The following is a 27,240-nucleotide window of genomic DNA, read 5'->3' on the forward strand; positions in this document are numbered from 1 at the left end:
GATCTCCGAAAATCAAAGAATCTCGGAGGCAGACTGAAAGTAGTTCCCAAAGTTCATTGTTATTTCACTCGCATGAGATGTCAATTTTACATATTATATATTTTACATATAACAGTATCTAGTCCTAAATAAACCGCCGGGCAAAGAAAGTATGCACAATACATATTTGACATTTTTTGAAAATTACAGACGTTATCAAAACGTTATTAGGGTGAAAACAGTGGCCGAAACACTGCCAACTTAAGGTCCAAAATACAACTATGATATCCATGTTAAATACATCACCATTGAAAAAAACATCTCTTATTTGTTTCATTTTAGCCACCATCACAAATGGATGTTTCCTTTTTCCGGCAGTTCATATGTTAATGTATAAAGTATTTATATTCCTTACTAATATGTTCCATAATGACTAACCATATATGCGGAACCAGATATCAAGAACCAGAAGGTCACGCTGTTATACGTCGCAGGTGATACATACAATGTAAGCAGTCATAGAGCATCTGTTTAGTATTTACGTTCCGGGCATTTGTTTGTTTGTTTGTCTGTTTGTTTGTTTAACGCCGCACTCAACAATATTCCAGCTATGTGACCGCGGTCTGTAAAAAAACAAGTCTGGACCAGATAATCCAGTGACTGATATCATGAGCATCGATCTAAGCAAGTGGGATACGATGACATGCATCAACCAAGTCAGTGAGCCTGACCACCCGATCACGGTTTGATGAAGTTCAATTCCAATCTCATCAAAATCAGACCTTAGTTCTCGCTACCGCTATACAAAGATCTGAAGGCATCCCATTAGGGGTCACGTCACAACGACCTTTCATCCGACCAATCAAAGCGTCGCTTACCAGATCATAAAAGTGACAGTCGGAATGTGATTTCTTATCATACAACCTCGAAAACTTTAACACGGGGTATTCCGAACGATAGTTACAGGTTTAACGACTGAATCCATACAATCTAGACCATCTATTAGCCATTCCAGAATGTTCTTTTGTTTAGGTTTCAAATTTGTAATCGAGAATTTGTCAAAATAGGTTTCGAAGCGTAGTCGGCAATTTGAAATTAGTGCCGTAAAGCACGAGAAAGCTGCCTTCTGATTGGTAATTCTATTGGCCGGTCAAAGTTCGCGCTGACCCGTAATGGGATGTCCTCAGATCTTTGTTTAGCGGTAGCGAGGACTAAGGTCTGATTTTAATGAGATTGGATCAATTCTAACCCGGGTCTTCAGCGTTGGAGTGATGGATGTGACTTTCCCTAAGGCGAATTCGCTTTTGATTCATGCTACCGCATGTTTGCTTGAATAACTGAACATAATGGAATACTCGTGCCCATGTCATTCCATAAACGTGGCTTCCATGCGTTTTGATTACCCAGTGTACCGTCGTCTGGATGAAAGGGTACCCCTGCACTTGTCCTTCGAAGCTAGTAATCGTTCATAAGCGGAATACACCTGGCATATCAAGAAACAAAATAAAATTTGTATTCATTGCTGTTGCATAAGAGTTCGCCAACAGAAATTACGAGAGCTGAGTGCTGACAAAGCTAGAAAATATATTAAACAGCGAACCCTGTATTCCCTACACTCGACCATAGGTTTCAGGAACGCCTAAGAGACCCAACTCTGCACAGAGACTGTGCCACCAGTCACCGTCTTCTCGAAACTGTTACCTCCAAACTGTTTATATCGAGATGCCGTTTTCTGGACACTGTTTACATCGAGATGACCTTTTCTGGAAACTGTTTACATCGATATGACGTTTTCTGGAAATTGTTTACACCGAGATGACGTTTTCTGGAAACTGTTTACATCTAGATGACGTTTTCTGGAAACTGTTTACATCGAGATGACGTTTTCTGGAAACTGTTTACGTCGAGATACTGTTTTCTGGAAACTGTTTACATCAAGATACTGTTATCTCGAAACTGTTTACATCAAGATACTGTTATCTCAAAACTGTTTACATCAAGATACTGTTATCTCGAAGTTAGACTCCTTAGTCTGTTGCACTGTTTATATCAAAGTACAACAATCTGAACTCCCTATAATCTTTTCGGCCAAAATGTCCACAGAATAATCAATTTATTGCGGCCTTATATGGTCTTGTTCAACGATTTCCGCTTCCTTTGGCTTCCATCCTCTTGTGGGTCAGCAAAAGTTCTCTCAAGGGCACGGAGCACTACGAATCTTGGCCCGAATTCTTCATACTGATCGCCAAGAACACTCGCTAGTTCTCTCTGAAAAGACAGCAATGTTCTTGGGAAATCGTTGTTCAAATTTGTGTTTGTTGTTTAAAGCCGCACTCAACATTATTTCAACTGTATGACGGCGGTCTGTAAATAATGAAGTCTGGCATCTACGTGAGCATCTACGCAATCGGGATACGATGACATGCATTAACCAAGTCAGCGAGCCTGACCACCCGATCACGTTAGTAGCCTCTTACGACAAACATAGTCGCCTTTTAGGGCAAGCATGGGTTGCTGAAGACCTATTCTACGCCGGATCTTCACGGGTCCAACAAGAGGCAAATAAAGAGAATTTAATCCCAGTGTGTGGTCATGGCTTACCTACTAGTAGAATGTGTCACTTCTTCAAGTGACCAATGACATTATCAGGCAGCAGTGACTGAGAGATCAAGAATTTTGTAAAATGACCTAAACTTTCAGTCATTTTTAGAATTGACTGGATTTAGACACTGACAGAAACATACATAATTTGAAAAATAGAGGAAGACTATTCTTAGTAAGAAGGTATTCCTCACCTCAAACACTTAACCGTTACAACATAGGTGTATGATAGAGTTATATGTATATGTATAATGATTTGGATCTCTCACCTCCATCTTGGCGTCCGTGCGTATGTTCAGTTTAGAGAAGGCCGCAGTAAACACTGCCTCCCCCATTGTCTGGGCCAGGGAACTGAAACACGTATATGGACCTACTCATCAACACTATTAACATGCAGCGTCAATTAATCAGGACTCGAACAACGGACCCGCTGATTCGAAGTCGAACGCCTAGTCCACATGTCCAAAGAGGTCCAACCCTTCAGTAAGTTGACACGGCATGAATATCCTTAGTGGAACGACTCCACCTCCTCGGTACGTCCTGGGCCGCATAGTAGGTTCCTGAGACTTATAGTGCCATTTCATATGAACCTGCTCAGCCCCTCTGGAATCGAACCACGACCCTTCTGCTGATTCATGGTTTGACATCTTGTCCACACGACCAAAGCGGTTAAACCCGTCAGCAAGATTACAAAGTAACCTTTACCATGTCGCCCCGATGACCCCACGCCCTGCACTGTCAAACGGCGTGTTTATCGTGTCCCAAAACTATTATCTGAATCAACTCAACAGCTTCCCAACGCCGAGGAAGTGGCGGATATGTCAGGATGCCTAGTCACGTCGAGTAATTGCAGAACAAATCAACATCGTTCGACGCTTTCAGAAATTTAAACAGTTGAATGACAAATTATTGGCTTATGCAGCTATGCTTGCCTTATTATAGCCACTAACACGAGTTGTGCATGCCATAACTTGCACGTGCATTTTGCTTTACTATTTTCCTCCATGACAGTTTTGAACAAGTGAGAAAACAATGCCGTTGAAGACATCGCAAAACGACAATGGCTGCGTTTTGACGCACCGTTTGTCGAATATCAGGCCACCAACATTTTCCAATAACATATATCCAATTTATATACCGGATTTTTTGTGAAGTCAGATTCAATGCACTACATTTTACCTGTGCGTTTCATTTTTTGAAGAGTGTACAGACAAAATTCTGTCCAGAGACCGCCCCACCTTTTATTATTCATATTGTCTTGGTGTTTTTGTTGTTGTTTTTTTAAATACAAAAAAAAAATACTTGTCCCAGAAATAAATGATATAAGTTTTACTCACGCAAACAATGTTTGCTGGAAATGGCTCCCATAAGATTTGAGTGAATGTTGTTTTAGGCCACGGTCAGCAATCCTCCTGCTCTATTGCACCCAGAAGACTGATTCGTGGTATTTTTACCGTTTTTATAAAAGAATCGAATTTACAACATAATGCCATAGTTTTATCCCATACGAAGGTCAGTATGCTAGCTAATTCTGTCAGAATCTAATTTATTCTCGCGTTTTAAAGACCAACCTTTGCTCCTTGCCAATTTGACAAAGTATTCTGCCTTTGTCTCCCGAGGACAGCAACTCTTCGACTGAAAGAACACAACGTATACCAGTATTTGTTTGCATAGTAACGTGACGTTATTTTGAAGAACAAGTTTTCGTGATTAGGCGCTATTTACTTCAGAATAATGGTTCATATTCCATAAAATCGACCCCAGTGCTAGTGCTAGTGATAGCACATGGTATGAATGAATATAGATGTGTACTGTATTGTAATAGTCACAACTCAGTCATTAAAATACATTACCTTTCCCCTCATCTTTCTCTTCTGTGTCTTCTCCTGCCACCTCTGGTATTACCGACGTCGACACTCTCCGGTCAAACGTCACGGATTTGGAAAGCTTCTTCTTTCTCTGAATCTCAGTAAACGCCTGCAAACCCAGATCCATATCAGACTCGCTTTTAGTCCTCGGCCTTCTGTCAGAGCGGGGTATGACCGGCGGAACAACCGCCATTCCCATTAACCGAACCTTGTCATTCTTGTCGATGTCGCACCAGTGAGGGTTCGAGACGTCTTCGCGAATCACCATCGAACCGGCGTCAGACACAACACCGGAAGTGTCGGAGTCCATCCTTGACCATAACGCGACCTTTGAGTCCGTTTGACCTTGGGAAGTACGTGTCCTTGACCCTGTAGAAGACGTGGTTGACGTTAACGTGGAGCTTGCAGTCATACCCAAGTGTGTCGTTTTGTAGCCTTCGTCAAGGAGACGTGTTAGTATTTCCCCAGCATCAGGACGCGCTTTGGGGTCTTGGTGTAGCATATCACCGATCAGCATTTGGAAGAATTTGCCGTACTTTATTTGTTTCGTGACTTGCGCTGCCTGGCAACATAAAACATATATACCTTACAGTTATGTGGGCACATTAAACATCATCAGTACAACAGAGTTGTCTTAGATGCATGCATGTTCTGGAAATTGCATTCTTATACCATTTAACATCCACTCTGTAAGCTAAGGTACCAAGACAAATGTAGTTCTTAACTAAATTGCAATAAATAAAAACAACAAAACACTATTTATACATTTGAAAATTGCCATATGCATACTTTCACACACATACCTTCCCTACACTGACATGTGGTCTGTATCTGCAAAACCACCTCGAAACAACGGAATTTTCTTAACAGAAAATTACTTTTTTTTAATCTGAAGCATAATTATTTTTTTCGGGGACAATACCACTCCACCCAGAATATCAAATGGTCAGTAAGGATAAGATGTTTGGATGAACAACTTCTTTATTACAATTAGGAGCGACGTTTCGGTGTAGGTTCTAACACCGTTATCAAACAAGTGATGAACAGAGTATGGTTGACTAGTACTAGTATATATACAGTGAGTGAGTGAGTGAGTGAGTTGGGTTTAACGCCGCTTTTAACAGTATTCCAGTTTATCGCGGCGTGTCAGCTTAATGTGGGAGGAAAGCCCGAAATGATACAGGTCTGAGACGTTTACCACTTCGGTGAAACCCACGAGCACGGGTATGGTGCTGACAAACCTAGAAACATAATCGGGGCGAACCGGGATTCGAACCCACAATCATGGGTTTCTGGCATGCCCAAGGGACGCAACTCTGCATAGCGAATCGCGGCGCCTTAGACGACTGGGCCTCCTGGGCCACCCGTGCCCCCCTATATATATACAGGTAGGAGGCAGTGTTTATACAGGAGAGTAGATAAAGATGTAGTTACACTAGGATGGAGAAGCCTGTCCCTTATCCAATTTCCCTCTCTGCATCCTTTGTACACTATTAATAAGGGGTAATCCTGTTTCATGGAACTACTACGGGGGTTCACAGTGTAACTTTGACACCCCCCGAGTTCTATATCAAGGCAATAGTCCCATGAACAACACATGGACGACAAGAGGAACAATATGCGCCAAGCTGTAGGAATACCTTGTGTTTGTTGATCCCAGAAAGTAACGTTGTGATGGTCTGTGCTTGGAATAGCGTTGTCAGAGTCGCCATCTCGTACGCGGTACATCCCAAACTCCAAATGTCTGTCTGCAAACATAGGGAGACACGTTAATTACAATCTGGGATAGTGGTTCAAGGGATCGCTGGTCAAACCTCAGCTCCGGGTTCAGTTTCCCACATTTATGGTAACCTCTGCCGTGATATTGGTGGAAGATTGCTAATAAAAGCGACAAAACCCTTTCCATATTCAATAGTTGGTTGGCTTGTTGTTAAACGCCTGTTTGTTGTTCAAGCAATATTCCAGCTTTATGACGGTGGTGTGTACATAATCGAGTCTTGACCAGTCAAACCAGTGGTTGATATCACGAGCATCGATCCACGCAATTGGGATACGGTGACAAGCATCAACCAAGTCAGCAAGCCTGACCACCTAATCCTTAAGTCGCCTATTACGACAAGCATAGTCGCCATTTACGGCAAGCTGAAGATCTATTCTACCCCGGATCTTGCGAGGCCCAAACAATAGAAATCTCTGCTAAAATCACGATAATGAGCATGTGTTTAAATGCTATCTTTGAGCTACGGCTGCCATAAGTCCATCTTAAGGTATGGGAGTTACACACACCTTAGCGCTAAGATTTTGTTTGTTTGTTGTTAAACGCCGTACTCAACGATATTCCAGCTATGTGAGTTACCGAGGAAACATTCTGACCCGAAGCCCCGACAAGGACGTGACAAGATTAACATCGATAGGGACAAGCCATGATAATCAAGGTGTTCGACGTTAGAGGAGATTGGTAAACAAATCCTCCCAGCCAGTCCAATCAATCAATATATAGTACCGAACTTTGTACCTCACGATAAAGTAGTGCACAAAACATGCACTTTGATATTACCCTTTGTATTGTTCAAAGAAAATCTCCTACACCGAGTTTCATACGGCCGGCAGCCAGCCAGCATAGTACCTCTGCCACAGGCCAGCGCCATGTGACGATTCGTCACATCTTTCACAGTACATTCAAGATATTGAATATGCTTTTCATCCGTTTCATGTTTGACAAGTCTATAAATTTTCATCAACAAATGTCAAAGAATGGTTACGGTTTATTAAGAAAGTATCCTAATACGTGAAAATCTACTTGTTTTTGCGTAGTTATCCTTTGTTTACATTGGTTGTACGGCGCCACTTGCTGTCATCGAAGCCCAACGGAGAGCTAGTGATTCGGTCACTTTGATATACAAATATTTATTGTCATGCAACTCACTGTCACAGTTGTAGTGGCATATCTATATAATTATGCAAAACAATATATAAAGCGCCCCCAAATACTTGCATTAGTCCGTTCTATACTGATTTCTGAAAAATCACGTTTGTTTACAAGAGAAAAGTCCGGTCACGTGATATGCAAATTAGCCTGTGGCAGTGGTGTTATGCTAAGTCACCACTGCGCCGGTGTGTGGTTCAAAGGGTTCAGATAAAATGTCCGTCGTATCATTTTACTTCATGTATGAAACAAGAAGCCATATCGACTCCTCTTGTCCAGTACCGTCTCATACACCACAGGGGGCGGTCGGGTAGCCTAGTTGTTAAAGCGTTCGCTCGTCACGCCGAAGACCCGGGTTCGATTCCCGACATGGGTACAATGTGTGAAGCCCATTTCTGGTGTCCCCCGCCGTGATATTACTGGAATATTGCTAAAAGCGGCGTAAAACCATACTCACTCACTCATACACCACTGGGAACGACCGGTAGCACACTTACTTTGCTCTCCTGCATATATACCAAAGAAAACTTGTTTTCTAAGTTCGTTTATAGTCTTCGGATTCGTTATGTAGCATAACCAGCTTGTTAAAGATTAACGTGGAGTCGTCGATATAAACGTTGATCTTTGCCGATGGATAAATGATGGGTCGTTGATTTGAAACTGATGCGGGAGAACATTCTGTGCCGAGTAAGTGATAGGAGGGATGGAGATGGTGGCACAACTTCCGTAACGAAGCTGTTGTGGCCAATGGGGATTGAGTAGGGGGTATTAATTTAAACTGCTTCCAAATCTGACGCATCAGTGACAAAAAATATGTCCGATGCAATTCCCTATTTTTACTTGTACTGTACCATATATTCCGGTGGGTTTCAGGTGAACAATGACTTGCCTTTGCATGTGTTTGTGACGGGTGACACCGGTTGGCTCACCTTTTCGCGAACGCCTAGAATCATCCCCATTTCATAGTGATATGATTAAACACATACTCATGATATAGTCGGAATCTTACAATCGACTCTTTGGCAGAGATTCCTTATAAATGTGGAAAGGGTTTTGTCGCTATTATTTATAGAGAAATCCAGCATTAATGTCTCCGCCCAGTGGGCATCCCACACTCCAGCATCCTATTGTTTAAGGGTGCACTAAGCCAGTTCAGTGCTTGTCATTGTGTGTAGCCAGAGAGTGAGCGACATACCTTCATATTGTACTGTCGCCCGTTCAGGATCTCCGGGCTCATAAAATACGGGGTCCCGACTTGAGACCTGGCCATGGCGTCCGGCTGCAGCAGCATTCTGAAAATGTGACAGCTGAGTTAAGTATAACGATGTATAAATGTCTTAAAGGTAGTAATCGATTGATACTTAAGGCTGGGAGGCCTAAAGTTACGCATGGCCAAACTACGCCACACGTGAGCAGCACATTGTTAAGCATGTCTTGCAAAAGAGTAATTGAGTAAACATTGAGTAAATGATTGTTACTCAAAGTTATACTCTTTTTCAAATGGCCGTAGGATGACTGGTAACATATCGCGACGAAGAATACCGATCTGTGAATGATGTCATCACTTACGTCATCAACAAAGGGGGATAATCCATTATTAAGTGATTACGTTTGGTTTCCTTACTTAAACGTAGACATAATTGTGTCCAACATGAGTAATAAACACACAAAAAATCAATTTCAAATAAGTGATGGCGTGTTTGTTTCCTATAAATGATATTTGAAGTTTTACAATACATGTACCCTGAAAAAAAGGTGTTTATATAACGCTCTTTTTATTATGATGAATAAGAATTATGGTAATTTTAAAATCCATATTAGAAAATATGAATGTCATGTTTGAGCCTAAACAAAGTGGTAGATTCGTTAAAAATATCATCAACGTACTTGGACATTCCAAAGTCACCAATCTTGAGCGTCACGTGACCGTCCACGTGACCGACCATGATGTTGGGAGTCTTCACGTTGCGATGTAGGACACCCATAGTATGGATAAACTGGAAGACGGATATAGAAACTCAGGAAACGAAGTACCTGCTTTTGTCAGAATATGATACTCTTTGATCAGTGTTACTATTACTATTTTAAATCTATTTATTCGCAAAAAAATGATTAGATACACTTACACATAAAGGCGCCCAGACTCCCAGATTAGCAAGGTATAATTCTTATTTAGAATTAAAATATTATTTGACACGAAAAAAAAATGAGAAAAAGAGAAACGTAATCGGTCACAATGACATAGCATGAAATACAGTAGTGTTTAAAATACCCGCCTGCCCGACAGCCCGAGACAGTCTATTTTGCTGGAGGACGGTCAGTTTTGAAAAGTTGCACACCCGATGGTCCGGAGTTAAAGTTACTAAGTTGACAATCCACCTGTTTATTGTTGTTGTTTTTCTGAGAAATAACATGTTAGTCTTTTTTGCACAATTAATGCTTCAATTTCTGGTTATTCATAATACCTATTAGTCAAGTCTGTAAGCAATGCACAAACTCGTGAAGTTCTTTTTTAAAGTAGCATACACAGTTATTAGTGATTAGTGGAATAAATTGTTCCCGTAGTAACGTTGCCCTCGTCTCATGTGTCTTTCTCAAATGGACAATGTTAGGGATACACGATTCAGAAAATCGGCATTCCTTTAGAAACGTTGTAACATTACATATGGACCTATGCGATGACGCTTAGGTTTGACTGAACGTTCAGCATTAAGCTCACTGGTTTTAGACATGGTAATCGCGTGTACAGAAAACACACTGTACATATAATATCTAACTTAATGTATAATACATTTTGTTTATCAGGAAGGCGTGTGCACCCATTAGCAAACCGTGCGTACGTCAGAGGGATACAAAGTGTTCTATCACGAAATGCATGTACTTTGCATCTTAAAAAAATGAGAATTTGCAGGAACTGCAATCTCATTAAAATCAGATCTTAGCTTTCGCTACCGCTAAACAAAGATCTGAGGACGTCCCATTAGGGTTCACGTCAGAACGACCTTTCGCGAACTTTGACCGATCAATGAAATGACTGACAAGAAATCGATATTAGCCAATCAGAAGGCAGCTTTCTCGTGCTTTACGACACTAGTTTCAAACTGGCGACTACGCTTCAAAACATATTTTGACGTATTCTCGATTAATAATTTTAAAACTGATAAAAAGGAGATTCTGGAATGGCTTATAGATGGCCTAGATTGTATGGATATAATCATTAAACCCGCAACTGTTAATACCCTCCTCAATATTTCGGGGTCAATAGGAGAGGCATAGACAGGACATAACTCGTAATAGCCACTGGTGGCGCTACGATCAAGCCCAGGAATTCCAGCCTAGTTCGGCAAGGGTGGAAACTGGACTTTTAAAGTCAGTTAACTCCCTTGCCTCGGGAAGATGACTGCAATGAGGATGCAGTGTTAATATATATGTTCAGGCTCATTTTTTGTTATCGTATCGGAACGTCCAAGATCGTTGCTCGTGCTATTAACACTGATTTGTCCAGCCCAGAATCAGCTATTGGCAGTCCTGTGATATTGTTGTAAAACATGCCACTTTAGGAGGGGTACATGTGAGTTCGACCCGTGAAGATCCGGGGTAGAATAGGTCTTCAGCAACCCATGCTTGCCGTAAGAGGTGACTATGCTTGTCGTAAGAGGCGACAAACGGGATCAGGTGGTCAGGATCGCTGACTTGGTTGATGCATGTCATCGTATCCCAATTGCGTGGATCGATGCTCATGATACCAATCACTGGATTATTTACAGATCGCCGTCATATAGCTGGAATATTGCTGAGTGCGGCGTTAAACATCAAACAAACAAACATGTGAGTTCAAAGCAAGACTGTAGCTTCTGCTTTTAATCCCAGGTGGCAACAAACGCATTACTTACTAATTCATGTGTCTGAAGATAACAAACAACTATGTTGGGGGTATGTTGGCATGTGACAGAGATGACGTCATCTGCATCGTTTACTCGCGTGACAGTTATGGCGATAGTAGTTCCCTTCTTAATCGTTTATTTCCCATAAAGTACTGTGGAACGTATTAAACAATGATATCGTAGCCATAGCTAGTCACACATGCATAGATGTAACCGATAGCTACTTAAAGTGTCTGCTTGTCGTAAGAAAGAAGCGACTAACGGGATCGGGTGGTCAGGCTCGCCGACCTGGCTGACGCATGTCATCGTATCCCAATTGCGTGGATCAATGCTCATGACATCAATCACTGGATTGTCTGGTCAGACTCGATTATTTACAGACCGACGTCATAAGCTGGAATATTGCTGCGTGCGGCGTTAAACAACAAACAAACAAACAAAACGTAAAGTGTCTGCCGCAGTTTAACACGAATACCCAACTCAGACACAGTATACTAACTCCGAGCCAGTCCGTGTTTTAGTCGCTTAATGCTGAGAGCCAGGGTAACAACAAGTGCCATCTTTAACGTCTTTTGGTATGACGCGGCCGGGGATCAAACGCCGAACCTTCCCCTGTCCGGCGGACGCTCTACCACTAGACCATGGAGGCAGTCCCTTTATATACAGGCCGGAGGAATGTATTAATATGAAACGTGTAGCGATATGAAATAAAACACAGCAATATTGTTACCTTGCAAGTAGCACTCTCAAACTTGAAGGGGCGCCACACAGTGCGCCAAGACATTATTGCGAGGGGACGCTGTAGTATCGCGAGGGAAAGCGATGATTACTGCGAAGGAAGTCTATAAATATACCTTATATCAAGGCAGATAGGAGCAGTAAACATTTCTACCGGAGCTGTTGACAACTCTTAATCAAATCCCTTATAAGGGTGCAATTGTTTGAACATGGTCTGATATCTTCTTTGCTGATGTTCAAAGCAAGTGGTCAAAATAGTCGCCTTTTACCATTTCAACCATCTGATATACCTTTAGTAGTTTACACAGTTATCACGCCTCTAGATGTAAAAATAAATATGTCTTCTGGATTTTGACTTGGGATAAAGATAGTCATCGAGTTATACTAAAATGCTAGAAGACCTAAAGTGACACGTGATCTAAATACGTCATTTGGTATTAATGTATCAATTACTGCATACGCCAGTAATGAACATCTTGACTGAAGGAATCTCGAAAAAGCACATAATCATACCACTCAAGAGAAGTTAAGTAGCACCCGTTTCTTTCATATTGCTATAATTAATCTGACATGGCATGACATGGCATGAGATGACATGACAGATTAACAATAGTAATATGAAAGAATCGGGTGGTCCGTAATTTCTGTTGAGTGGTATACAATAGAGTAAATTTGAAGCGTCTGTGCTTTTGGTTACCGAGCCTACACTCAAACCGTTTGTGAATACTGCTGCGGGATGCTTGTCTGAAAGGGTAAACATTTCAGGAAACGTAACATGAGGTTCTCCACAACACACAAACTGTATACACTGAAGATCGATACAGGAATCACTGGGGTGGTTCAAAATTACAGCAATGAATAGCACTACGTCACAGTGCGTGGCTGTGTGAAATGTCAAGGTAAACATTACATACTTAATGTATACTGAATCCCAGATACTGATGCATGTCTGAATAGTGAACCTATATATCTTTTGCAGCCTGGATGTATGCAAAATAAATTATATATTTTGATCCCAGACTGTGATGTTTGTGCTCTTGCAAGCGCGACGCTAGGCCGTGCGTTTAGTGTATTCAATTACTAACGCTCGCTATGGGGTATGTTCCAAGTTAATGATTTATAGAGGCATTTAACGCATACTCGCTTTGTCAGTGTGAACCGAGGACCACAATAAGAACGTGGTACGTACAATACTAATGTCTGACACGACAGACTAAGCGTCATCGTTCCTCGATGGTGCGGGTCTTTGTTAACGCTATAACTACAGGTTCGTCGGTAACAATTCCATACTTATACTTTACTATACGCAGTGGATTGCGGCGTAAAATGCGATGACATCCATCCAAGCCATAGAACTGTGGGCAGAGTTGCCTCCCTTAACCGTACCATACATATGTGTGTGTGTGTGTGTGTGTGTGTGTGTGTGTGTGTGTGTGTGTGTGTGTGTGTGTGTGTTGGGGTGGGGGGAAGGATGGATGGGTTGGGTGGGTCTGGTGTGTGTTGGGAGTGGGGTTGGTTGGAGGTTGGTGTGTGTGTGTGTGTGTGTGTGTGTGTGTGTGTGTGTGTGTGTGTGTGTGTGTGTGCCCCTTCAACATTAGTGCTATCCCTCTGAGATAGTTGTCCTTAGTTTAACATTGACACCCGAATGAGACATGAACTCCGAGCCGGTCAGTCCTTGTCATATTCCCTTAATGCCGAGCGCCAGGCAGGGTAACAACAAATACCATTTTCTTTGCGTCTTTTGGTAAGACGCGGCCTGGGATCGAACCTCCTACCTTCCGATGCTCTATCCACAAGACATAGGAGGCGGCCACCAAACGTGTAGTCGTGGTTCTGAATCCCTGATTCGTTGTGTTTATGTTCTAGGTTTGTCAGCACCATACCCGTGTTCATCTTCCCGAGGCAAGGTAGTTAACTGACTAGAAAGTCCAGTATCCACCCTTGCCGAACTTGGTTGGAATTATATTTTGGCTGGACTAACGAGTCTATACATAGTCCAATCAAAATCCCGTAACGAAATCGACATCCGGTTCGTAAACAATATCACTACCGCCGTGCCCAATACGGTCGACTGCAGGGGCATGTGTACCGTTAACTGGGCGTCGACACATATTTTCCACATCTTTTCATGTGCTCTAGTGATATGATACATTACGCGTGGTAAAATCCGTTTTAATACAATAAAGGTCTTAAGTATCGACGAATGAGTGCACGAGAATCTGATTGGTCAATAGGAGGGAAATGACTCGTGATAGCCACTGGTGACGCTACAATCGAGCCAAGAAATTCCAATCTAGTTAGGCAAGGGTGGAAAATGGATTTTTAAAGTCAGTTAACTCCCTTGCCTCGGGAAGATGCACCGTGATCGTTTGTTTCATCGAAGGGGTAAACGTCTAACACCTGTCAGGGCTTTCCTCCCTGATCGAGCTAACACTCCGTGATATATCTGAAATACTCCTCAACGTGGCGTTAAACTAAACTCCCTCACTCCATCCAAAACAACAAAATACCATTATTAAGTCTTAATCACAATATGACAACTAATAAAGTATATGACTTACGTCTAGGCCTGAAGCGATCTGTGCCAGCCATGTTCCAAACTCAGCTTCCGGCGGTGGTCGGCCCAGTGTGTTATTCAGGTAACTCCTGAGGTCACCCCCAGGGCAGTACTCCATGAGGATATAGACGCGCAGCTGACCCTGCTTGTCACGTGTGTCCCACCCATCTATGTGTCGGACGATGTGGGGGTGCTGAAACCTGGACAGGGTCTCCACCTCACCCAGGAGATACCTTTCTTCCTCCGCCGTGGCATCGATAAATCCCGAGACTTTCAGGGCATACTAACCAAAAAAACAACAAGATTTTAACTAAACCCGATGAACAGTATAAATACTGTAAAAAGGATGCGAACATTAAAAAAAGGATCAAATATTTCCAGTTTTAGTTCATAATTCGTAAAGAGGGAGGTATGACGAGGGCCTTTTGAGGTTCACTGGCAACTTGAAAATTTTGTTACTGTAGAGTTTCTAGAAAATTCAAAAAATTCTATGAAAGTGGGAGAAGGTTATCGTCAAATGTGAGACGAATGCAAGTCCTGAAAACAGTAAATTCTACATATCATTCATATGCTCACATCTGATTTCTATAAAGATTTCTCATTTCATAAAATATCTTGTTCTAGTGGGTCAAACATAGTCTTTTTAAGACCGTCTTGACAGATAAATGTTCCATCTGAAAGCTATGCATTTTCGCATGGTTTATATTTGATTACAAATATTTACACATTTTGTGCATAAAAATCACCACTGTTTCTATCATGAACTTAATTGCTTGAATGTGATCTTTGCATATAACACTCTATCGAAAATATTTTTGAACAGACTTATTTCATTGCATCTGATTTTTGAGGGACAGGGTTTGTTTAAATCTCGGTCTTACTTATACACTTAATGTAAAGTAAAACGAAAGCGCCTATTCATCATGAGTAATTTTATAAATTGACGATATTGAATACAACATTTTTTTGTAATGTACATTTATAACGTTTCCATTTTCGTCCAAGTTCTGAAAACATAATTGTACATTTCGTACCTGCTCGCCATCAAATCCTTGGACCTTGTACACCTTCCCCAACGTCCCTTTGCCAACTGAGCTACTGCTCCGCAGCTGTTTCTGCACGTGCTCTCGTAGGTTCCCGCGAGAATTAGACGCCATCTTGGAAGCTACCACGAGCACCGTTGGTCGTCATTTCCTACAGAAAATAAACTTCTTTTTTTACATTTGTTATGGAAGCAATTAAGAATTGACTGGTTGACTCGAAAAGGGACAGTTAATTGAGCTCATCTTAAATAGCTTTATACCCGTGCATGTATTTATTTTGTCATATTTTGATGTTTTGGAAGTATATCACTCGACACCTTTTTCCGAAACATTTCATCATGTTTGAAGTGTTTCTCTGGGTCCGCATCGACAGGCGCTTTACCTCGTTGGGGTTTTGTTGTAAAATTTAATTTGTTCCACTTGAAGAAAATACCAATTGTCATGCTGTGTGTCCAGAGAAACACCGAGTTGTGAAAAAAGCATTGAAGCATTGACAACATTCAAAGACTCATAAGTAAGGAAACACGTTCAAGAAATAAATTCGTTTTGCAAACTAGTAGGGAGCAGTTTTAATGTCTCAGGCCAGACATTTGTTTTGTAATTAACTCAGCATACACATAATTGCAATATAGTTAGGTGTGCGGAAAGATTAATTCTTTGTCCATGGGTCTCGAGTGAGTGAATTGGGTTTCAACGCCGCTTCCAGCTATATCACGGCGTGTCAGGAAAGCCCGAAGTGATGCAGGTCTCAGACGTTTACCACTTCGGTGAAACCCACGAGCACGCGTATGGTGCTGACAAACCTAGAAACATAATCGGGGCGAACCGGGATTCGAACCCTCTCTGGCGTGCCTAAGGGACGCAACTCTGCACATCGAATCACAGCGCCTTAGACGACTGGGCCACCCGTGCCCCCTACACGGGTCTCGAGGGAGACATGGGTTGGTGTAGCCGTTCCCGGAAGAAGGGCTCGGGGAACATAAAGTATCAGAGTGCATCAACCCATTTACAGTTTTCACTTTTGTTCGGTGCTTACAACTATACATATATGCACGTACCCTTTATAAACGCGCAATGATCTGTTCGTGTGACAGAACTTGGGGCATTCTTTGCCGGGCCTCAACGGGTTTATGGCCTCAAAGATTGATCGGTTATCTAACTGTGTCAACAAAAAAGCAGACAGACAACTGCAATAGTTTTAAAGCCTATTGTGGTATAAACAAAAAGCGCTCACGCCTTAAGCCCACCCACACACATACACACACATATATATATAATGTATGTCTGCATAAAAGTTGGTATTGCACTCTACAAAATAACGTCAACTTCAGAATACAGGGCACATTTACATTTACATTTGCACCTGCTCCAGACATGATGTAGAGTTGATCCTGGCCTAAATATATACACATGAGTAAACGCGTTCAAATGACAAGTATACTCACGTATGTATATTTACATACGTTTGCAAATATACACATATGTTCAAAGGTGCATGTGAACAGGGTATATAACTGGAACTGCATGCTACGTGATGCACAAGTTTGCCCAATTCTGCTACAATGGTCTGAAGTGCGGCGTGTTCATATATGTAATGCTATTGATAATGTTCCTGTTCCTGTTTGTAAATGCTTGTTGCAAGTGAAGAATTCGACCTCAAATCATGTTGTTAGAGGAGAATGCGCTCGATAACCACTATATTTACAAAACGTGTTTTTAAGTATTGGGGTAGTAATTTACGGAAATGTGTTATAATATAATGTTTTATGCAGCAGAAAATGGTAAAATCGGGCTTCAAAACTAAATAACTATTCCCTAATTTGGCTATTATGGAAGTAACAATTTTAACATAATACTTCAGCTTTTATCTCTGCACCAATATACGACTAATACTGGCACGATACACTCCCTCGGGGCACCCAAACCAAATAGTTATACTGTAACAAGTGTTATAATACTTTCTCAGTAAAGTACAGATTCTAGTACTTTTGGGGGGTTGAGTCCCATCCGAGCTTCCGGGATTCGAGCCCCGCTCCCAGAGTGAGGCAACTAATCGCCAGCACACAAAGTCAGGGATGTAACCCACTCAGCCACCGAGGCTGGGAATGTGGGTTCGAATCCCAAATGTACTACAATCTGTACTTTACTAAGAAAGTGTTTTCCCAATATAACATTTGTTAAATATGACTTTTTTTCTAAATGGCATTGTGTATTCAATAGTTATGCTCTTTATAAACTATCCTTTTGCTGGGAATAGTGTCTTAAAGTTCTAACTGTTTTCAAATTTAGATTAGACCTAGCTCGATTTAGATGTAGTTCACATCAATTAAAAATAGAAACAGGAAGATATATTCGGCGACCAGGAGAACTGCGAGTGTGTGAATTGTGTAGCTGGGACACTATGGAAGATAGTGTCACCATGTTATGACCTTCAGTGTTTGTAATGCCATTAGGGCACAATATATTTATATGTATTGTTGTCTGTTGTTAAACGCCGCACTCAGCAATATTCCAGCTACATGACGGTGGTCTGTCAATAAACACGTCTGGTCCAGACATCCGGTGATTGATATCATACGAGCATTGATCTACGCAATTTGGATACGATGATATGCATCAACCAAGTCCGCGAGCCTGACCACCTTATACCCGTTAGTCGCCTTTTAGGACAAGCACGGTCGAGCTACCCAGGAACCTATATTTGACGAAGGAACCGACTATATGGTTTGTGTGATCAGTCCTGGTGACTTGGTTGATTGTCAGCGTGCCCCGACAGCAAGGGACGTTGAACGAAATATCAATCATTGGATTGTCTGTAAAGCCTCGATTATTTACAGGCCGTCGTCATGATACTGTACTATTGCTGAGTGCGTCGTTAAACAACACACAGACAAAGCTTATACCTGCATTCTTCCCACAATAAACGTGTATTCCACCTACCAGTATTACCGGGCACAGTCCTCCAGACCAGAGTTTACAAGTGTCACATCACTGGAGTGACGTCGTAGACTCGTAGTATCCTGGGTCCTGGGATGTATCAGGGGTCAAGGCCCTACTTTCGCTTTCGTTTCGGGTTGCGTTGGAGAGACACACCGGTTTCAGACATCGGATTTTATGTATTCCCACAACATTTCTTGTACTGCAGTAAATCCCCTTGAAGCCACCTCCCTGAATATGCACACTGTTTGTATCGTCTGTAGTCCACACTTATGTGTCGTGTGACTGAGGATATATATCGCCTACCGTCTCCTGCACTACTGGCCGAGTGCCAGTTCACATATCAATACCGTACATATTCAAATATGCCTTCCCGTGGTGCCTATCATATCATAGATCGTACAGATTTGCAAAGACGTTTCAACTGAGTATTTTGCTAACGAATGTGATATTTGGGATAACACATTCTTAGTTATGTACAGATTCTGAGTATTTGCTATGGAAAAAATACCGTTAGTAAAATGTTATGGTAAGACTCATGTGTTATGTTATATTATGCGATTATCATAGTGTTGCGGTTATGTATTGTACGTGTCTGACAACTGGTGTTTATGTATTATAAGTGTCTGACAACTTGTGTTTATGTATTGTACGTGCCTGACAACTGGTGTTTATGTATTGTACATGTCTGACAACTTGTGTTTATGTATTGTACATGTCTGACAACTGTTGTTTATGTATTGTACACGTCTAACAACTGTCGTTTATGTATTGTACGTGTCTGACAACTAGTGTTTATGTATTGTACGTGTCTGACAACTAGTGTTTATGTATTGTAAGTGTCTGACAACTTGTTTTTATGTATTGTACGTGACGACTGACAACTGGTGTTTATGTATTGTACATGTCTGACAACTTGTGTTTATGTATTGTACATGTCTGACAACTGGTGTTTATGTATTGTACACGTCTAACAACTGTTGTTTATGTATTGTACGTGTCTGACAACTAGTGTTTATGTATTGTACGTGTCTGACAACTTGTGTTTATGTATTGTACGTGTCTGACAACTTGTGTTTATGTATTGTACGTGACTGACAACTAGTGTTTATGCACTCTGATTCTCCAGGTATTTCTTCCATTGAGACGGTTCGAAATATCTCTCTCTCTGTCTCTCTCTCTGTCTCTCTCTCTCTCTCTCTCTCTCTCTCTCTCTCTCGCACACACACACACACATACACACACAAACACACACTATATATAAGCGCAATAATGTTGACGTTCACCTTACCTCACCTCACCTCACCTCACCTCACCTCACCTTCTCGGAGTCTTGAAACTATAACATAAGATTGGGGTCTGACCCCTTGTGTCGCTTGTGTCCTGCCTTCACGTATATTTGTACAAGACCCCATATCCACCACGACAACACCCACCCACAGCTATGTACACCGCCCCACACGAACATACCGTTACTGACCCAGCTGAACTCACCATTCGCCAGCCAATCGTGTGTATTGCTCAGCTAAACATTACATATCTGTTCGGGTGTAAAATTCACTACGGAGGACGCACAAAGTTGATCTAAGATAGTGCTCGACACACTACAGCCAAGTCCTTGTGTAACGCTCATTCTTTATTGACGTGCTCAGCACGTGGTGATTGCAAATATCTATGTAGACCTGTGTCATCCTGGAGTGTGTGAATGTCGGTTTTTATGAAGCGTCAGTTTACTATTTATTCACAAGTTTATGATATCAATACTTTTGTTTGAAAACATTCATCGAGAGTTATGTATTTGATCAAATGAGGGTAGTATTTCAAGAGCACAACTTATTAACTATTAAATATATATTCATGGAAGTTACACTTCAAACAAATGCTGCACTTGTGCCTTTCGATGTTCTGGAAGTTTAAAATAATTACTTTTTGCTTTTTCTAGGCAACAACTTCACGTGAGCGTACTTTTTTGTGCCAAACTTTTCCCATGAAACTTTGGAAGTGCATTTGGCAGGTAAGAACTGGTGACATGTTTTCCAAGAAATTATTTATTAATAGTTGCAAACTTGGAGGTAACATTAGCTTTCAAGACATTTTGCCATATAATGTGATAAATATGACATTCTCCTAAAATAACACTCGTAATCTTAAAGGGGTCGGGTAATGTGAATATGACATAAACTGTCAACGCAAGTATTTAACCAGTCTCGACTATCCACCAAAACAGATTCTAATGGGCGTAAAAGGCAAAACTGCGGTGAAACGTTTATGACCGAATCACTGAAAATCAGTGCTTAAACCTGGAGCACCCGTAACTCACACAAGTAAAATACAAAGGTTGTTGCCTGACGGATGATGTATTGTTGTAATGTGATTTATTGATATCTAAACTTCGATATCACTAAATCGAATTCTCGATATCGAAAAATACTTCTAGTAATAAGATATCACAAATTCGATTTTTTTATCACAAAATAGACTTTTAGATGTCACAAAATATACCGATATCTAAAAATCGATTTTTGTGTAGATCTATCAGGAAGTATGTATTCTCAAAAATGACATGCTAACCCAGTCTCTGCACTGAGACAAAACTACAGCTGAAATATTACTGCGATACTTCCTGTGTCTTCCCAGACTGCTCATTTGAGAAAGCAGAGTGCATATGTGAGTTTGAAGAAAGGGCGGGTTATATACGCGTGTATTCCGAAAACATAAGTCACACCAAACAATATTAGTTTCATTTTAATGATTTTATTTTCATAACTTGTCATTGGTTAACAGACAGTTGCAATGCGTCGATAGTTCAATCAATCTATATACTACTACTTATATATATATATACCTATATATGTCAGAGATTAAAATGTGATTCAGCCAGTTTCGTTTGGGCTATACAGTAAAGATCAACTGATGTTTCAAACTGGAACAATATCAATATACTTAAATACAGAGAGACTGAGTTGCAAATACCACCCTGCTCACCAATAGCTTGTCTCCATTTAGTTATTGGACGGGTGTATGTTTCTATTCCATGACCTGAGAGTTTGTCTGTGACCCCTTCATGACCTGATAGTTTGTCTGTGGCCCCTTCATGACCTGATAGTTTGTCTGTGGTCACTTCATGATCTGATAGTTTGTCTGTGGCCACTTCATGACCTGATAGTTTGTCTGTGGTCACTTCATGACCTGATAGTTTGTCTGTGGTCACTTCATGACCTGATAGTTTGTCTGTGACCCCTTCATGACCTGATAGTTTGCATGTGGTCATTTCATGACCTGATAGTTTGTCTGTGGCCCCTTCATGACCTGATAGTTTGTCTGTGACCATTTGATCACTTGATAGTTTGTCTGTGGTCACTTCATGACCTGATAGTTTGTCTGTGGCCCCTTCATGACCTGATAGTTTGTCTGTGGTCACTTCATGACCTGATAGTTTGTCTGTGGCCACTTCATGACCTGATAGTTTGTCTTTGGGAATTGCATCACATGATAGTTTGTCTGTGGCCCCTTCATGACCTGATAGTTTGTCTGTGGCCCCTTCATGACCTGATAGTTTGTCTGTGGTCATTTCATGACCTGATAGTTTGTCTGTGGTCACTTCATGACCTGATAGTTTTCCTGTGGCCACTTCATGACCTGATAGTTTGTCTGTGGCCACTTCATGACCTGATAGTTTGTCTGTGGTCACTTCATGACCTAATAGTTTGCCTGTGGCCACTTCATGACCTGATAGTTTGCCTGTGGTCACTTCATGACCTGATAGTTTGTCTGTGGTCACTTCATGACCTGATAGTTTGTCTGTGCCCCCTTCATGACCTGATAGTTTGTCTCTGGCCCCTTCATGACCTGATAGTTTGTCTGTGGTCACTTCATGACCTGATAGTTTGTCTGTGGCTCCTTCATGACCTGATAGTTTGCCTGTGGTCACTTCATGACCTGATAGTTTTTCTGTGGTCACTTCATGACCTGATAGTTTGTCTGTGGCCCCTTCATGACCTGATAGTTTGTCTGTGGCCACTTCATGACCTGATAGTTTGCCTGTGGTCACTTCATGACCTGATAGTTTGTCTGTGGCCACTTCATGACCTGATAGTTTGTCTGTGGTCATTTCATGACCTGATAGATTGTCTGTGGCCACTTCATGACCTGATAGTTTGTCTGTGGTCACTTCATGACCTGATAGTTTGTCTGTGGCCACTTCATGACCTGATAGTTTGTCTGTGGTCATTTCATGACCTGATAGATTGTCTGTGGCCACTTCATGACCTGATAGTTTGTCTGTGGTCACTTCATGACCTGATAGTTTGTCTGTGGCCACTTCATGACCTGATAGTTTGTCTGTGGTCACTTCATGACCTAATAGTTTGCCTGTGGCCACTTCATGACCTGATAGTTTACCTGTGGTCACTTCATGACCTGATAGTTTGTCTGTGGCCACTTCATGACCTGATAGTTTGTCTGTGGTCACTTCATGACCTGATAGTTTGTCTGTGGTCACTTCATGACCTGATAGTTTGTCTGTGGCCACTTCATGACCTGATAGTTTGTCTTTGGGAATTGCATCACATGATAGTTTGTCTGTGGCCCCTTCATGACCTGATAGTTTGTCTGTGGCCCCTTCATGACCTGATAGTTTGTCTGTGGTCATTTCATGACCTGATAGTTTGTCTGTGGTCACTTCATGACCTGATAGTTTTCCTGTGGCCACTTCATGACCTGATAGTTTGTCTGTGGCCACTTCATGACCTGATAGTTTGTCTGTGGTCACTTCATGACCTAATAGTTTGCCTGTGGCCACTTCATGACCTGATAGTTTGCCTGTGGTCACTTCATGACCTGATAGTTTGTCTGTGGTCACTTCATGACCTGATAGTTTGTCTGTGCCCCCTTCATGACCTGATAGTTTGTCTCTGGCCCCTTCATGACCTGATAGTTTGTCTGTGGTCACTTCATGACCTGATAGTTTGTCTGTGGCTCCTTCATGACCTGATAGTTTGCCTGTGGTCACTTCATGACCTGATAGTTTTTCTGTGGTCACTTCATGACCTGATAGTTTGTCTGTGGCCCCTTCATGACCTGATAGTTTGTCTGTGGCCACTTCATGACCTGATAGTTTGCCTGTGGTCACTTCATGACCTGATAGTTTGTCTGTGGCCACTTCATGACCTGATAGTTTGTCTGTGGTCATTTCATGACCTGATAGATTGTCTGTGGCCACTTCATGACCTGATAGTTTGTCTGTGGTCACTTCATGACCTGATAGTTTGTCTGTGGCCACTTCATGACCTGATAGTTTGTCTGTGGTCACTTCATGACCTAATAGTTTGTCTGTGGCCACTTCATGACCTGATAGTTTACCTGTGGTCACTTCATGACCTGATAGTTTGTCTGTGGCCCCTTCATGACCTGATAGTTTGTCTGTGGTCACTTCATGACCTGATAGTTTGTCTGTGGCCACTTCATGACCTGATAGTTTGTCTTTGGGAATTGCATCACATGATAGTTTGTCTGTGGCCCCTTCATGACCTGATAGTTTGTCTGTGGCCCCTTCATGACCTGATAGTTTGTCTGTGGTCATTTCATGACCTGATAGTTTGTCTGTGGTCACTTCATGACCTGATAGTTTTCCTGTGGCCACTTCATGACCTGATAGTTTGTCTGTGGCCACTTCATGACCTGATAGTTTGTCTGTGGTCACTTCATGACCTGATAGTTTGTCTGTGGCCACTTCATGACCTGATAGTTTGTCTGTGGTCACTTCATGACCTGATAGTTTGTCTGTGGCCACTTCATGACCTGGTAGTTTGTCTGTGGTCACTTCATGACCTGATAGATTGTCTGTGGCCACTTCATGACCTGATAGTTTGTCTGTGGTCACTTCATGACCTGTTAGTTTGTCTGTGGGCATTTGATCACCTGATAGTTTGTCTGTGGGCATTTGATCACCTGATAGTTTGTCTGTGGGCATTTGATCACCTGACAGTTTGTCTGTGACCATTTGAGCACCTGATAGTTTGTCTGTGGGCATTTGATCACCTGATAGTTTGTCTGTGGGCATTTGATCACCTGACAGTTTGTCTGTGACCATTTGATCACCTAATAGTTTGTCTGTGGGCATTTGATCACCTGACAGTTTGTCTGTGGGAATTGCATCACATGATAGTTTGTCTGTGGCAATTCGATGACCGGTTAGTTGGTCTGTGGGCATTTGATCACCTGATAGTTTATCTGTGGGCATTTCACTACCTGATAGTTTGCCTATGGTCATTTTAACCCCTGGAATTGTGTACACACATCGCCTGACATGTTTCTTTGGCCATTTGATCCTCTGGCGATATGTTCTTGGTCATTCGTTTGCATGACAGTTATTTGATCAACACGTTCGGTACCAATTAATTCATTTCATTTTCTAGGGACAAATTAACCCATTCCATTGGAGCCTTTCTTTGCCGAAACCTACCAAATGCAAACGTATCCTCATAGGACGCATGACAGGTTACACGATAATGCCAACTTTGCACTGTTCTAAAACATCATCTTTTATCTTAGTGTCCTTGTTTCTCCTTTTCTAAATGCCACAGACTGATCATCTTGTCACACACCTCTTCTCCGTGATCCCCCAGCTGGTCCTGCAGGTATATCTGTTGAGAAGGAGGTTTTTTATGTTATGCTACCACATGATAACCACAAGGCATGCTCAGTTCAACTGACACACAGATCTTATGTACCTGATTAGTTATACATGTAAACACGTGTATTACCAACATAAGTTAGTTAGCAAGTTTTATCCATTTATTTCTTAAAACAGATAACACATACATAATCAAAACGTTACTACTCACTGACCAGTTTAATTCATACAACATTTTAGGCACCAAAGGTTTTAAGAATTTACTTTCACTTTGTGTGCAGCCATTGAATCAATCACAGAGCGAGGGCCAAACTGTATGAACGTCGGAGCTCGCATGAATCTAGGGGTTCTTTAGAAGAAGTCGAAAATAAGAATCGCTGGTGTTTTATTATTTCTTGTACGAAACTATGACAGGCCGGCCGTTCAAGGGTTCCCGTAAACATTTGGTACAGACGAGGGAATGCAAGACACCATCTATTTAACCTCATGTTTCGGCCCAACATCGATGTGCTGGTGATGGTGCTGGTGCTGGTGCTGGTGATGGTGATGGTGGTGATGGTGATGGTGATGGTGGTGATGGTGATGGTGATGGTGATGGTGGTGGTGGTGATGATGGTGATGGTGGTGGTGGTGGTGGAGGTGATGGTGATGTGAGGGTGATGCTGGTGGTGGTGGTGGTGATGGTGATGGTGATGGTAATGTAGGTGATGGTGATGGTGATGGTGATGGTGATGGTGGTGATGGTGATGGTGATGGTGATGATGTAGGTGATGATGTAGGTGATGATGGTGGTGATGGTGGTGGTGGAGGTGATGGTGATGGTGGTGGTTGTGATGGTGATTGTGATGGTGATGGTGATGTAATGGTGGTGATGTTGATGGTGATAGTGGTGATGGTGATGGTGATGGTGATGGTGGGAATGGTGATGATGTAGGTGATGATGTAGGTGATGATGTAGGTGATGATGGTGGTGGTGATTGTGGTGGTGATGGTGATGGTGATGGTAGGGTGATGGTGATGGTGGTGGTGGTGATGATGGTGATGGTGGTGATTGTGGTGGTGGTGATGATGGTGATGATGGTGATGGTGATGGTGGTGATGATGGTGGTGGTGATGGTGGTGATGGTTGTGGTGGTGATGATGGTGGTGGTGGTGATGATGGTTGTGGTGGTGGTGATGGTGGTGGTGGTGATGATGGTGATGGTAGGGTGATTGTGATGGTGGTGGTGATGGTGATGGTGATGGTAGGGTGATGGTGATGGTGGTGGTGGTGATGATGGTGATGGTAGGGTGATTGTGATGGTGGTGGTGATGGTGATGGTGATGGTAGGGTGATGGTGATGGTGGTGGTGGTGATGATGGTGGTGGTGATGGTGGTGATGGTTGTGGTGGTGATGATGGTGGTGATGGTGGTGATGGTTGTGGTGGTGGTTGTGATGGTGATTGTGATGGTGATGGTGATGTAATGGTGGTGATGGTGATGGTGATAGTGGTGATGGTGATGGTGATGCTGGTGGTGGTGGTGGTGATGGTGATGGTGATGGTAATGTAGGTGATGGTGATGGTGATGGTGATGGTGATGATGTAGGTGATGATGTAGGTGATGATGGTGGTGATGGTGGTGGTGGAGGTGATGGTGATGGTGATGGTGGTGGTGGTGATGGTGGTGGTGGTGATGATGGTGATGGTAGGGTGATTGTGATGGTGGTGGTGATGGTGATGGTGATGGTAGGGTAATGGTGATGGTGATGGTGGTGGTGGTGATGATGGTGATGATGGTGATGGTGATGGTGGTGATGATGGTGGTGGTGATGGTGGTGATGGTTGTGGTGGTGATGATGGTGATGGTGGTGGTGATTGTGATGGTGGTGATGGTGATGGTGGTGGTGGTGATGATGGTGATGGTGGTGGTGGTGATGATGGTGATGGTGATGATGGTGATGGTGGTGGTGGTGATGATGGTGATGGTGGTGGTGGTGATGATGGTGATGGTGGTGGTGATGGTGATGGTGGTGATGGTGATGGTGATGATGGTGATGGTGATGGTGGTGATGGTGATGGTGGTGATGGTGA

The 27,240-nt window shown here is 42.3% G+C and overlaps 3 protein-coding genes across 21 annotated transcripts in view; all 3 read right to left on the reverse strand.

Moving 5' to 3' along the window:
• Nucleotides 1–1,117: 1,117 nt before the first annotated feature.
• On the reverse strand, nt 1,118–18,874 carry LOC124140172 (serine/threonine-protein kinase Nek4-like). 2 transcript variants are annotated; one of them, XM_046507582.2, is made up of 11 exons: nt 18,537–18,874; nt 16,655–16,755; nt 15,588–15,747; nt 14,558–14,836; nt 9,262–9,371; nt 8,570–8,666; nt 6,089–6,196; nt 4,434–5,010; nt 4,152–4,215; nt 2,850–2,931; nt 1,118–2,247 (listed from the first exon to the last, which is right to left on the reverse strand). In XM_046507582.2, the coding sequence occupies exons 3-11, from the start codon at nt 15,708–15,710 to the stop codon at nt 2,104–2,106; spliced, it is 1,584 nt and encodes a 527-aa protein (XP_046363538.1). In that variant the 5' UTR covers nt 15,711–15,747; nt 16,655–16,755; nt 18,537–18,874; the 3' UTR covers nt 1,118–2,103. The 2 variants fall into 2 exon arrangements, with proteins under 2 accessions (XP_046363538.1, XP_046363537.1); XM_046507581.2 differs by lacking the exon at nt 16,655–16,755.
• Nucleotides 18,875–21,271: 2,397 nt separating this feature from the next.
• LOC125371614 (filaggrin-like) lies at nt 21,272–24,808 on the reverse strand. 16 transcript variants are annotated; one of them, XM_048401641.1, is made up of 3 exons: nt 24,393–24,808; nt 21,693–24,002; nt 21,272–21,572 (listed from the first exon to the last, which is right to left on the reverse strand). In XM_048401641.1, the coding sequence occupies exons 1-3, from the start codon at nt 24,802–24,804 to the stop codon at nt 21,388–21,390; spliced, it is 2,907 nt and encodes a 968-aa protein (XP_048257598.1). In that variant the 5' UTR covers nt 24,805–24,808; the 3' UTR covers nt 21,272–21,387. The 16 variants fall into 16 exon arrangements, with proteins under 16 accessions (XP_048257598.1, XP_048257594.1, XP_048257592.1 ...); XM_048401637.1 differs by having other exon boundaries at nt 24,303–24,808; XM_048401635.1 differs by having other exon boundaries at nt 21,693–23,852; nt 24,063–24,808.
• A 235-nt stretch (nt 24,809–25,043) lies between these two features.
• The window catches only part of LOC124140173 (serine/threonine-protein kinase Nek6-like), a 16,980-nt gene continuing 14,783 nt past the window's right edge, over nt 25,044–27,240 (reverse strand). For 2 of the 3 annotated variants that reach the window (XM_048401645.1, XM_048401646.1), the window contains exon 10: nt 25,044–25,177. In XM_048401645.1, coding sequence (XP_048257602.1) covers nt 25,082–25,177 — 96 coding nt within the window. In that variant the 3' untranslated portion in view covers nt 25,044–25,081. The remainder of the gene's footprint in view (nt 25,178–27,240) is intronic. The other variant, XR_007222754.1, reaches the window with a different exon arrangement.

This window comes from Haliotis rufescens, unplaced genomic scaffold, assembly GCF_023055435.1.
Source record: "Haliotis rufescens isolate VD_foot unplaced genomic scaffold, xgHalRufe1.0.p SCAF_23, whole genome shotgun sequence".
Taxonomy (NCBI): Eukaryota; Metazoa; Mollusca; class Gastropoda; order Lepetellida; family Haliotidae; genus Haliotis; species Haliotis rufescens.

Bases quoted from the DNA above. Each gene is read 5' to 3' on its own strand.
- LOC125371614 (XM_048401628.1), bottom strand. From the start codon at position 24,804: ATGACCATAGGCAAACTATCAGGTAGTGAAATGCCCACAGATAAACTA. The intron at 21,573-21,692 runs GTCATGAAGTGG...ACAAACTCTCAG, and splicing joins GACCACAGACAAACTATCAG to GTCATGGAATAGAAACATAC.
- LOC124140172 (XM_046507581.2), bottom strand. From the start codon at position 15,710: ATGGCGTCTAATTCTCGCGGGAACCTACGAGAGCACGTGCAGAAACAG. The intron at 9,372-14,557 runs GTAAGTCATATA...TCCGTCTTCCAG, and splicing joins AGATCGCTTCAGGCCTAGAC to TTTATCCATACTATGGGTGT. The intron at 8,667-9,261 runs GTACGTTGATGA...TCACATTTTCAG, and splicing joins GGTGACTTTGGAATGTCCAA to AATGCTGCTGCAGCCGGACG.